The 13,312-nt window shown below is 34.5% G+C and overlaps 2 protein-coding genes across 2 annotated transcripts; one reads left to right on the forward strand and one right to left on the reverse strand.

Annotated features, from left to right (window-relative positions):
• The first annotated feature begins 413 nt into the window (after positions 1-413).
• On the forward strand, positions 414-3,054 carry LOC121260814 (methyltransferase-like protein 23). Its single transcript, XM_041162846.1, has 7 exons — positions 414-694; positions 801-905; positions 1,035-1,121; positions 1,930-1,980; positions 2,233-2,326; positions 2,415-2,499; positions 2,607-3,054. The coding sequence occupies exons 1-7, from the start codon at positions 422-424 to the stop codon at positions 2,758-2,760; spliced, it is 849 nt and encodes a 282-aa protein (XP_041018780.1). The 5' UTR covers positions 414-421; the 3' UTR covers positions 2,761-3,054.
• Positions 3,055-3,365: 311 nt separating this feature from the next.
• On the reverse strand, positions 3,366-5,061 carry LOC121260813 (peroxidase 64-like). The gene is made up of 4 exons (XM_041162845.1): positions 4,812-5,061; positions 4,549-4,737; positions 4,049-4,211; positions 3,366-3,956 (listed from the first exon to the last, which is right to left on the reverse strand). Exons 1-4 carry the CDS (start codon positions 5,025-5,027, stop codon positions 3,562-3,564), a joined length of 963 nt encoding a protein of 320 aa, XP_041018779.1. The 5' UTR covers positions 5,028-5,061; the 3' UTR covers positions 3,366-3,561.
• Between the last annotated feature and the right edge of the window lie 8,251 nt (positions 5,062-13,312).

Below are 13,312 nucleotides of genomic sequence, written 5' to 3' on the forward strand. Positions count from 1 at the left end.
TAACACCAAAAGAATAGCTGCCCGAGAGCTTCGGGAGAAGGGCTATCAGCTTATTCGAAATAAGCTAAGCCTCAGTATCTCTTGGCTTCAATTTCAATTAATGGATGAAGCAGTTATCACATAACAACAGAAAACGTCTTGGGTTTTATTTATACCAGCTAGGTATGGCAACGAAACCCAACTGAGTCGATTGCCAGCAAAATCTCCATCATTTTTACAGACTTAGACATAAGAGGTGTTCTCTTGAACTCCCAAATCTCGTTTTTTTTTTTTTTTTGTTGCAAGTGATTGTGTGTGAAGCTGTGAAACGCATTAATTACATTAATTTAAAAAAATAAAGTTATATCGACTCGCGTACGACATTAACTCGTGCTGTCACGACAATCCAATTGCAAGCCCTAATTTAACTTCAATTCAACACATGGGCTACGCAATTCATATGACTGGGCCAACCCCAAGTGAAAAGAAACACCGAAAATCGAATACGATATGGGCCTTATGCAATGGAGTCTCAAAAGTCGAAGCTGCTCTTGTTGAGCATCGGTTCTGCCAATTCCGGAAGATCGGCGTATTCCCGACAGATATGGAAGGCGGTCACTCCAGCGAACTGGCCGAGAAGCCCATGACGACGATATCCCGGCATTGTTTCGGAGATGACTCGGAAGAATCGCCCTTTTCTATCTCGATCATTGAGGTCCTCCATCTCTTCTTTAATCCTTGATTTGAAAACAGAAAAATCCACACTAGACCTGGATTTTCTTATTTCGTTTTCTTGGTGTTTTCACTGATTCCTGATGCAGAACATGAAAGAGGACTATGGCCTGTTTGTCTGGCCATGCAGTATCGTCCTGGCCGAGTATGTTTGGCAACAGAGATTGCGCTTTTCTGGAGCCAGCGTGATTGAGGTAGGCACTTGAATTCCTCTAATCCAAATTGTTTGGGGTCATTTCCGGGATCCAATTTCCATGAAAAGATTAGCATGCGATTTTTACAGCTGCATTTATATAATTTTAATTGTAATTTCTGGTTTGCAGCTAGGCGCCGGAACTTCCTTGCCTGGTTTGGTTGCCGCGAAAGTGGGTGCTAATGTCACTCTTACCGACGCGTCCGATAGAACAGAGGTTTTACTTCTCAACCAGTTTTGCTAATCTGTTATCTTTTGCACTCTTATCTTTTGTGCTTGATAACCATAAGGTTGAGTTTAGAGAAGAATATAACTGTGATCGATAGAAGTAAATTATGTTTCGATGTACTTTCTGATGAATCCTTCTTTAAAAGATTGATAATTTTTTGTTATCTGATGGATTCTTCTTTAAAACACAATAATTTCAGGACTCAATTACGTAAACTTGAAGACTACCCATATGATGATTATGGGGACCCACTTTTTCTTTTTTGGCCTGAAAATGTGGTGACTAGTTTGACACACCCAACAACCGGAATTTGGGCTGAGATTCTCAATTTGATGGAATATTGACCTTCAAATGGGACGTAGAATTCAACCCTATTGTAACTGCCAATATGCATGGTTTTCACGTTTTAGTCTAATTTTACCCAGTACTTTCTCTTCTAAACAAAAAGTTCCTGGGAAATCCTTTGGGCCAGAGGGCAGTTTGCCATATTTTGGTTAGAATATGTGTTATTATGTACAAGAACCACTCTCCCTTCTTAAATAATAATCAGACATCAATGCTGATGACTAAATGGCAATTAAAGGGCCTTTTCTTCTTCTTCTCTGGAGTATCCATTAGAACCACAAACCTGAAATGAGCTTTCACAATATTGGTTTTGTGCTGGAAATGATCATGCTGTGTGGTACAGGAGTTAGGAGTTTTGTTAGCATGACTAGTTATTTGATGCCCTATGAAATTTGTTTGCTCAATATTTTTTTAGATAACATTGTGCAATTTTTCTTTTTTGGATCTGCAGGTGCTGGACAACATGAAAAAAGTGTGTGGCCTGAATAAACTCAAGTGCAATGTATTGCTATTGCTACTATTATTTTTGTTAATATATAAACTGCCAGTTCACAGTAGTTCCTCTGGGCAAAGGCTCTGGAAACTTTCAATTGATAAAAATACCTAGAGAAAAATGGTTATCTTTCACTTTTTGTTTTTTGATCCCATTGCTTGATTGCTCACCATCTACAAGCATGATTCGAAGTATATTTTACCTGTAAACCACTTTGGCCTTTTGAGTTGCTTCTTAAGGAGATTTAGTACTACTTTGTAGGTACTGGGACTGACTTGGGGAGTTTGGGATGCATCTATATTTAGTTTACACCCAAAGGTTATTCTTGGGGCAGATGTATTGTATGACACTACCGGTAGGTTTTGTTTCTTGTGTGTGTGCGCGTGTGTGTGTTGTCTGTCTTAATTGGCTGAAATATGTGTTCCAATATTTGTGGTGCTAAGCCTTTGATGATCTCTTTGCCACGGTGACATTCCTGTTGCAAAATTCTCCTGGGTCAGTCTTCATAACAACCTACCATAATCGAAGGTATTTTTGTAGTTCCTTTGGATTCTAATGTATTTTATACTGGATCACAGGCACTTGTGTGTACACTTAACTTGTTTTCTTATTACTTTTTTCCTCCATAAATGAAGTGGGCATCATCTTATTTCGTTCTTGATGGCAAAATGGGGGTTAAAGTGTCTAAAGCTTCTTGACGGCTTCTCATTCATGCCTTCTGACAAGGCATCTGGGTTGAGTGGCAACATTCAATTGACAGAGATTGTTCTGAATAATGTACAGCCTTAGGTAACCGGAGTAGCTTCTCAAAGTTTCTCATACAGTCATTCTGATTAAAGTTCATGCTGCCCACGGTCATACGAAATATGTGTAGCAAGATGATACTTGTTCATCTTAATTGCTCAGCAAGGAGTCTTTGCTTGTTGACTTTTGCCACTCATCTTGGTTGATGAGGTAGTGGTTTACTGACATACAAGGAGTTGCAATCCTTCAATAGTATGGTAGTCTAATATATGTGATTATGTAGGGAACCAATAAAATTAGTTGCACTTTTGGAATGAATTCCATCAATTCTCTCTCTTAGTTGGTATGCTTAAATTTTTTCAGAGTTTAGATTTGATTTACCTTTTAAAACAGTTGTGAGAAACATGTACTCATCTTACAAGGTTAATTTTTCCCATGCTATTCGGATCGTTTAAACCGATGGGGCAGATCCCCTAAGTTCTTATCCAAATTCAATGTAGGTTGGTTTAACAGTTCTTATCTATATCTAAGTTGCGTTGTATTCTATATTTTCACCTATGCCTCTATAATAAACCCCTATTATGTGCTCTTAGTCATTGGCAGTTTGGAAAGGGAGAGAAAAAACTGTGGCAGCAATTGGTATGATAGCATGCTTGAATCCTTTTCGAATTCTTGAAAATGAATTAAAATCTCCTTAAGTTTGGGTAAGAATTTGAGGGTCTCAAGTGGGAGTGAGACACATGAAATACCCTTACAGTATTTATTGAGTATTTAATAAAAATAAGGAAACGGTGGGACATACTCTATTTCTATGCTCATAGCTTGACATGGGCTATGCTAAAAATATTAATTTACCACTCTACAATCCTTCCTAATCTCCTGTCCACCTGTGATGCTGCTCATCTTGATCATTGAATTCACGAAGGCCTTTGTAAAAGCTTCTTGTGAGCTGGCAAACTTGGAAACCAAATCCTTAGTTTTTGGAAAATCAAGCAGAGCTTGGTCCGAAGAGAACAGACCCTTCCCTTGGAGGATCAATTTGAAGTAAGTGTTATCGAAGGTTGTTGAAGAAGGATCCATGGAGGTACCAGCATTCTTTGCCTTGTTGTTTTTGGGACAAACACTTTTTAGGTTTGCTGCAAAGGATGGATGCATAGAGGGGTCTATCTCGTGCGTGGAATTGAAGTTGTGGATTCTATTTTTGAAGGAAGAACAGTGGGAAAACCCTAGAGTATGCCCTCCTGCAAATGGGTCATGTTTTGTGAGAAACTACATTAACCTCTTTTTCTTGAAGTTATTTGAGAGTGTGTAATGATGAATGGGGTTTACTTACCTGAAAGAGCCACGAGATCATCCATAGACAAACCTCTTTGAGAGAAGCTTTGTTGCAGTTGAGATATGTTGAAAGTTGGAGCTGGCAATTGTGTTGTTTCACTGGCCTTAGAAGTTCTCCCATCTTTTCTTCCTTTGGGTACTTCCCAACTCGGACCTCCAGACTATCAATTAAATTCACATATCCAATCATAATAAAGTATAGGATTTAGTTATATCTTCCTTAAAAAGTTAAATAACTACCCCCTAGAAGATTCTTTAGAACATTTGTATTAAGTTCTTGATCTTGAAGTGTGAAATTATTTTAGCAGACTCTGATAGTCTCCTACGTGACATATAAGTACAATCTCGGGAATTAGAAGTGTTGTAAAACAGTAAAGATTTCGACTTTGTGGAAATTTCTCTTCGCTTAAGAATATTTAAGAAATCTCCTTTTAGAAGGGTTAGATCTCGATTATAGGACAGAATGTTTAGTAATTCAGTTTTGTTAATATATCTTACTAGGGAAACAGCATCCCTTGCAGCAAGAGCCAAGATATCAGCACAAGAAACCACGCCAGGGCACCAAGCTTCAAGTTCCTTCTTTGCACTGTCAATGACATAAAATGCATGCAAGGATACGTTGGGTGGCCCATCTTTTTCTGCTTTGTTGCTCCCTTTTGAGTACAACAACACGGAGGCATCACAGCCCTAAAAGAACACGAGTGAAACAAAATAAATAAATAATGTTATTTTCCAAAAATATATATATGAACTTTACTTACCCTGATAAAACAGTCATGAAAATGCAACCGGAGCAGTGCTGCTGGAACTGTCTTGTCTTTTGACACTGCACTCTTGACAGCATTTGTAACGATTGATTCTGCATTCGGACATGTTTTTTCATAGTAATTTAAGCTTAGTGAATCAGCTCTCTGAGAAAATGCAGAGAACAACATCATGAGAACCAAGCTCAGGAATACTGCAACAATGAGAGCCATTATTTACAGTCAACTCTTTTAGCTCAAAACAATAATTTCATGGATATTTATAGGCAGAGAAAGACAGAGACAAACAGACAGTTTTAACTAACAAAATGTGGTGGTGGACCCAGATCATGAAAGTAGTTAAAAAAAAAAAATAACAAGCATGTTCATGTTCATGTTCATAATAATGAAGTAGTGCTAATTAAGCATCCTGATCAGTGCAAGTCATTACTGCTACAAGGAAATTTGTGTCACTTTAGTTCATTAGCTTTGCCAAGAAAGAGAGGTTCTTTTTCATTGATTCCAAAAAGTTCAAAAGCACAATATGATTACTATTTTAGGGTTAGTTTGGTTACACAAAATCAAACTATCTCATCTTATCATCATAACTTTTTTAAACTCTCATACAAAATATAATAAACAATTCAATTTTATAAAAATAATATTATAAAATATATTATTCAACTTTCAACAAAACATATCATCTCATCTGAACTGAATAATCAAATCAGGACTTAATTAAGAGCTCTTGGCAAAGAAAATCAGTGCCAGCTTGTATGGATTGGCCATGCATGAATTGCTCATGTAATAATCTGAGTTTGGTGGCAGTCAAATTACCTTAAAAATGGTTAAGATAATATTTTCTTTTGTTCAGAATGGATCAAATTAATCGACAATTGTAAGAAGGGAATCATGTCTTTGGACTGTGGTGGTTAGGGTTGAGACATCAAAGTTGTTATTTGTGTTTTGTTGAAGCTTGTTTCTTAAATCTCACGCTTTGTCACTTTTCAAAGATAAGCCATAACCATCATGTTGTCGGTGGTTTCTGTCAATCAAGTTAAAGGTCTAGAACTTTGTGGAAATTGTGCTCTGATTAGTGCCTTTTGACAACCATTTTCATCACTTTCTCCCTTTTCTTTTTTTTTTTTTTCAAAATAATTACGAGACTATTTTTTGTAGTACATGGTCTTCTTAGTTTTAATTATATATATATATATATATATATTTATGATGTGATATATTTTAAGTGGCAGTATATGAAAACAAAAATAAAAATCTTATGTGCAATTTTGTTTTATGTATTTTTTACAAATTTTACTAATGTGATTGGTTTGGTTATTTTTTTTAATATAAAATAATTATTTTAATTAATTATATCAATGAAGTGTATAAAAAATATATAAAAGTGATTGAACGTAGGATATCGTCACTTAAACAATTTGTGAGCATGATTTTATACGTTTGAACTCACTGTACTTCAAATGTATAAAATTAGTACGTTCGAACCTAAATTACTACAAAATAACCGGTTTTTTATGACGGAAAAACTGTCACAAAAAGTTGAATTTCCCTTGCAAAAAGTTTTTTTGTAAGAGGAAAAACTCTCCTAGCCGCCACAAAAAACACGGGCCATATTTTTAATGTTCAAATGTGAATACGGTAATTGTTTGGAGATATTATATTATATTTTTAAAGGTTGAATAAAATGTGTAATTTGGTATTGAACCGTGGAATAAAACATACTATTTAGTCATGTTGACAGCCATTTTAAATGAGAGGGCGCCACTCAAGTGTAATTTTAGACGACAAAACACAAGATAAAAAGTAACATTTCTTTTTAGAAAAATTCTATATGGCGCACTCACGACTCCCGTCATAATTTCATTCCACTACGATAATGTCATTGCACATCAACCTTTATATATATACTAGACGGGAGCAACGTGTAAAGCAACGTGTAAAGCACGTTTATCTAGTTTTATGAAATGGTTATTTGTAAAAAATAATATATATTTTTAAATTCTACTGCAAATTCAAACTTTGTTGTGCGGCATTTAGTACTGACTTGGGTTTCTACAATCTCCAAAACACAACTCAAGTTGCCATCACATAAACAGAAACAAATCGATTACTGAAAGCTACATACTCGAATCACCACAAAACCAAAGTATATAAAAGAAAAGAAAGAAATCCAAACCCATTACCGCAGTAAAATCTTTCCAAAAGATATCTGGAAGTAAAACCATTACAGAAGTTTTAGACTGAATCAGTAAGAGTCACACTGCATATCAAACTCACTCAGGCATACAATCAAATTTGCAACTGCAGCTAAAATGCAAACATGAACAGAAACATCCAAAAATTTCATCTGTTAATATCTCGTGCATGCAGATGATAATGGTAATATTTTTGGATGCCATAAGTACTAAAATGTGATGAAAGAGGAGGCCATGATGGCACCCTAAGTCTGAAGTCCTTGAAAAAAGATCAGGTCAATTAAACTGTTAGAATGAGTACAAGATTATGCCCTCTTTCGATCAAAAGCATATATATATATATAAATATATATATATATATCCAGTGCCGTAAAACCAATGGAGCTTTCAATATTTCCTGAAGATGAAAGGTAGTATTTATTAAGGTTAGTGACTCAAATTAAATATGAAAACAAAATAAAACATTCTATTTAAATATCAAAACATTATGCTGGAACTTTATTTTGCTCTCACTTGTCCAAAGAGCAATTAAGAGCTGTAAATTATGCAACAATCTGACAGAAAGGCATCCAAAGCAAGCAATTGTAATCACTTAACATGGTTTAAGATATTATAAGAAGTTTTGTCCAATATCAGCGTATGAATGTACAATATTAGCATGTTTCATTGTTTGAATATAACTCAGTGCAAGAAATTTATAGAAAAAGTACCCATAGACATTTATCGAGAACCCAGATCTGGGCACACAAAACCCATATATGGGCAAACTACATCTAGAACCCAAAAGATTATCAAGAACCCAAATCTGAGCACACAAAACCTAGATCTGGGCAAACTACATCTAAAACTCATGTTTTTAGAAAGCATATTGGGCGGTTCATCACATGGGTGTATGGAAAACAACAATAAAATATGGGAAACACAGGAAATACCCACTAAATCTGATGGCACAAACAAAACCTAGACAATAAATTAGAGGCCCGAGATAAAGAAATCAAATCAGATGGAAAAAAGAAATGGGAGAAGACAGACCCTGTGTACATCATCAAGAGCACAAGTGGGAAATCTTACACTTGTTTAGATTTTTTACAAAAATTATATTATTTTTTACAAAAGAAAAATGATTAATATGCAGCTACAAATTCCCCGTCGAAGTTTCAGCTTTGTTTGTTATATTAAAAGCAAATCTCTACTATACCCCCAAACAAAAGCAAGCAAACTTCTCAAACAAAATTAAATCTTGGCAAATGGTTCCAAAAAACTTCTTCTATACTACAAATACCCCTTCGCCACAAACGTAGCCGCCGCTGATCATCTGCTTGTCGCAATGGACAACCTTGATGAAGTTTTCCCCAACCACACACCCAGCTTTCTCCCAATGCTCCCTCAGAAACTTCACCATTGGAGCTGTCACGGAAAAAAGATGAAATAAAAAAAAAAATCCACAAAATCTTTGGAATCCAGAATGAACGAAACAACAAAAAAATTTCAAACTACGATTCAGATTCACATCCCACAGAGATTAAAAAAACAGGGATAAAATAGGCAAAAAGTGGTGGGTGAAAAACTACCGGAAGAGAGAAGACGTTGTGCGACAGTGAATCTGAGGGGCTGGTTGACGGTTGAGATCCATGGCAGAGGAGAAAGGAGGAAGTAGAGAAAAGAAGAGAAAGAAGAAATAAAGAATATAACTTTAGGGTTTTAACAAACGGAAACACAATAACAACGAAATGAAAGGAAAAAATAAACCCAACATTGGAAAAATAAACCTAAACAAAGAAAACGAAGAAACGGAGACCAAAAGAAGAGAGAAGATGAGAAGAAGCAGAGAAGAGAGAAGACGAGAAGAAGTTTGCTTTCACAGAGAAGAGGAAAGAGAAGTTGCAGAGGAAAGAGACGACGAAAGAGATAAGACTGAGAGTAAAAAAAAAGACTGAACCTGCCGACTAACGAAAGACAATTATACCCTTACAATACACGAAAAATGCACAGCACCTATGTATTGAATAGCAGGTCAAAACCGGTAAAATACAAAAAAATAGAAGTAAAAACGGAAGGACAAGAATTCACTGTTTATTACTGTAGCAGCTCGATAGCCGCTTATATAATAAGTATAAATATAGATATATATATATATATATATTTTTAGAAAAAGAATGATTTATGAATGATAAAAATACCATATTTTACATATAGTGAAATAATGCAAGTACAATATATACCATTACTCTTCTCTGACTAATAATCTCGAATAAAGCACTCTCCATAGACTCTCCAAAGACTCTCCACAAAAGCTTCATACTTACAAACTCTACCATACATAGCGACTCCAAAAGATCTTCTATAAATTACTCAATTGTATTGTGAGATATGTGAGGCCATGAGAGATTGTAAAATCATCTATCATAATGAATTTCACCTTAAATAATCCGTGGACATAGCTATTATATCAAATCACGTAAATCTGTGTGTCTCTCTTTATCTATTTTTATTTATTTGTTTACTATTTATTTCATAGATAAACGCAAAAAGCATAGTATCGAAGCCCGAATCACCAACGTGAGCCAAGAATCATTTTTTTCTCCCTTCTGGTCTGTTGTGCAAATTTTAGACATTAAAAGCTAGAATGTATTATGTAAATCATGTTGAAACAAACGAAACCTAATTAATGAACATAAAATTAGATTGAAAGATAACAGAAAGTGCCAAAGGGTGATTAGTCTTGCCAGATGCATATCACTAGCTTTTGAACCACATGATAAACATTCAAAACAAATCAACCAAACAGACACAACATAGACCAACAACCATTGAACCCTAAAGAAATACATTCTCATTAACCCCCTTTAGTACATTATTCTCATAAGCATAATTGTGCATTAGTACGTCCATAATTCTAATCCATGGATTTTAGTAAAAAAGTCAAAACTTCAAAATAGACACATTGTACCTCTCGTTGGATTTAGAGAGTTCCACAAGATAACATATCAAAATATTGTAGAAAAATTGATAGATAGCACACTCGTAGTCATTGGATAAGAAGAGTGCAACGATTCAGTTTTTTTATGTCTAATATCCACTCTCTTTCAAATCTCATTGTGACGAGGATACCTAGGAGTCAAAAGTGAATATAGAGTGGGAACCATAACCACATTTATAGTATCTGAATTCTAATCTTGCCTATTATAAAATAATGGAATTAAGTGAGAAAAGCCAAAGAAGTGGAATCCTAAGACTTCTATGCACTTATCATCAAATTGAAGAGGAGATACACAAACCAGAAAAAGAAGAGGAAAAATAAGTGGTGGGTAAAGAGGTTACCGATGAAGAAGAAGACAAGGAAGTAGAGGAAGATAGCAAATTGAGAAAAAAAATCAATCATGTGGAGTCAGGACTAGAGTCGAAGGTGTTAGAATCAGAGGACGACGGGTCAAACACTACCACCGATATCGATAAAGTTGAGGGGATATAGGAGGAGGAGAAAGAGTGTCAAGTGCAGTTACAAATTGAGTTCAACTTTGGTTAATGGTAGAAAAGTATTCAATAAAATGTAACCTTTCAAGTTTGCGTTATGTAAATTTTGTCACTCTTTCTTTTATGGTTTTTGCCATATTGAGAGAAGAATATACCATAAATCAAAAGAAAAACTAGTGGACTCACTGTTGTTAACATTGACTGGAGGTATGTAAACGCATGTTAAGTGTTAAGTCTTGAACAGAATTGAACTTAAGTCTTAAGCTATTAGAGTTAACGTCAAAGTATATAGTGCCATTTAATTATCCAAATATACTTGATTATGTTTGAACATTGAATTTTTATAGTCCCAATGCAAATACTACTGTTTTTGGGCCGCTTCTCAGCCCTTGTAATTACTGCATGTTGAAGCACTGAACTTTGACTTGATCTTCCAGCCTTTGACAATAATGGGTTTTGCGGTGTGCATGTAACAAGGAAGTTATTTGAGTACCCAATATACAAATCGTTGATGTCTATTAATTTTGGAAACTTTGGTGTATTACTTGTTTTTTCCCTCAAGTTCTATAAGGTATGACTTCTTTCAACCTTTTGACGGAGGAAAAAAGAGGGGATGACTATATCCACAATTTCCCTCAAGTTCTAAATGTCTAGAATGATTTCTTTCATTTCCCACTATTATCGGGAAAAAAAAAAAACAAACAAACAAACGCCCATAATGTGGAGATATTGTTAGATCTAAATAATTTTTTAACTTTATAATATTTTATTCAATTTTTTATGTCTTATTTCTCAAAATCTAATAAAATATCTTAAGTCAAACAATTTCACTACTATTCATACATCATTTCACTACCATTCACAAAATTTCAAGATACTTTTAAGTGTCTAAATGAGCCCTTTTAGTGGACCTACATAGATAATAGATCATATTTTGTATAACTGACAAATATAAGATTTGGGTAATGTCTATAAGGCCCATTAAGTGTGATGTGATCAATAAAGTGACATTAGTGGGCCATTGAGACCATCTTTAAAAGCCCATAATTTTGTCATGAGATGATGTGCATTAAAGTTGTACAGAACCAATTTATGTGTAGAGACTCAAAAAACCCATGTAATTCTATTATTTCATGATGGGCAAAATTGAAATTAGGGTATTATATATAGGTTATGGTAACTACTCCAAATTCATTCTTAACTCTACACATCCCATCGCTATGAGTTTTTTTAAAAGAGTGACTATTAGATGTGGAAAACTGAATCGCTGCGCTCTTCGCTCTAATGGCTACAAGTACGCTCTATTTTCCAAATTGCTACAGCTACAACGTTTTGACATGAGATCTTAGCATATTCAGATTTTCCTATCCAACAAGTGATATCATAGCCTCCTTGTCACCGAAATTCGGTTTCTATTATTTGTAAAATATGATTTTATATTTGTGTTGTTTTTCACTGTTTAAATTATTTTTTGATTCGGTTTTCGAGGTGTAGTTATTTCTCCATAACTGCTACCTATGGTGGGACAAAACCAACTTTTTTTTTAATAATAAAAAGGGTTGCCAGAGGCATCGGGAGGAGCCAAAAATGGTGTTTGGATGACCGAAACAATGGCGACAGCAGTTGAGGTTTTGCTACAAGAAATTGCATCTCATATAATCATTTTTGGGTTGTGGGTTTTCTAATTCTAATAGGGTTTCTTTTTACTTCAAATTGGACTTGTCTTTATATAGATGCTTGTAGCTATGGTCTGGCCTAATTTTTGGGTCCAACCTTTAACCCATTTAGGTTTAACGTTATTGGGCCAGATCATATCATAAGACCCATACTCATGGCCAACCTTGACTTGTTTGACTGACCCATTTGTTATTTAATTTTTTTAAGAAAAAACCTATTTCTCTAAATATCTCTATTATAGATATATTACTTAATGTTTTCTTATTTATATACACAATTTTGTTTGAGATATTCATTGGCAATTCATACATATGGTTTAGAGAAATTGAAGTTATATGTCACCTAAGTGACATCTATCATGGTGATTTTCTCTTTGGCCTAAAAAGGTAAAAACTTCATGAATTTGCATTCAATTACATCTATATCCATGCAAATAATAAGTGGTCCAAATGAATGTTGTTATTTGTTGGGTCATAGATGGTACAAGGTAGTTAAATATAAATTATATAATTTTGGTATCAATGATTCAATCTATCCATTCAATTGTTAGCCCAGAGGAAAGTTATTGTTTGATAAACCTCGATTTTATATTATTTATGCTAACTGACCTTGTTGGGAGAATGCCACTTTGCATGTTGTAATTACCATCCAAAGACTTGATTACAATGATGCACTAAGTATCTCATAAGGGCTCATTTTTATAAAACCATATAATTTTCTTTTAATTATATGTCATATTGTCTTAGTGATTTTGGTGTTTGATTAGACTAAAACTTACATGATGGTAATTATAGTTTGTTTATCATTGTTGATGCCTTAAAATTGATGGGATATTTATTTATTATGACCTCCTTTTTTTTTTTTTCTTATAGTGAATGCATTTTCGACATCTGCCAATTTGAATAATATTCCAGTTCTTAATGGATGTTGTTTTGCAAAATGAAAAGAACATGTTACTATTGTTCTTTTGTGTATGGATCTGGACTATACACTTCGGATTGATGAGCATCCTAAGCCTACTGATCAAAGGGTAACTTATGAGAAATGAGAGCGCTCTAATTGCATGAGTCTTATGATAATAAAACATTCTATTCTTGATTTTATTCAAGGTGCAATGCCCAAAGAGAAAAATGCCAAGAAGTACCTGAGCCA

This window comes from Juglans microcarpa x Juglans regia, chromosome 4D, assembly GCF_004785595.1.
Source record: "Juglans microcarpa x Juglans regia isolate MS1-56 chromosome 4D, Jm3101_v1.0, whole genome shotgun sequence".
Taxonomy (NCBI): Eukaryota; Viridiplantae; Streptophyta; class Magnoliopsida; order Fagales; family Juglandaceae; genus Juglans; species Juglans microcarpa x Juglans regia.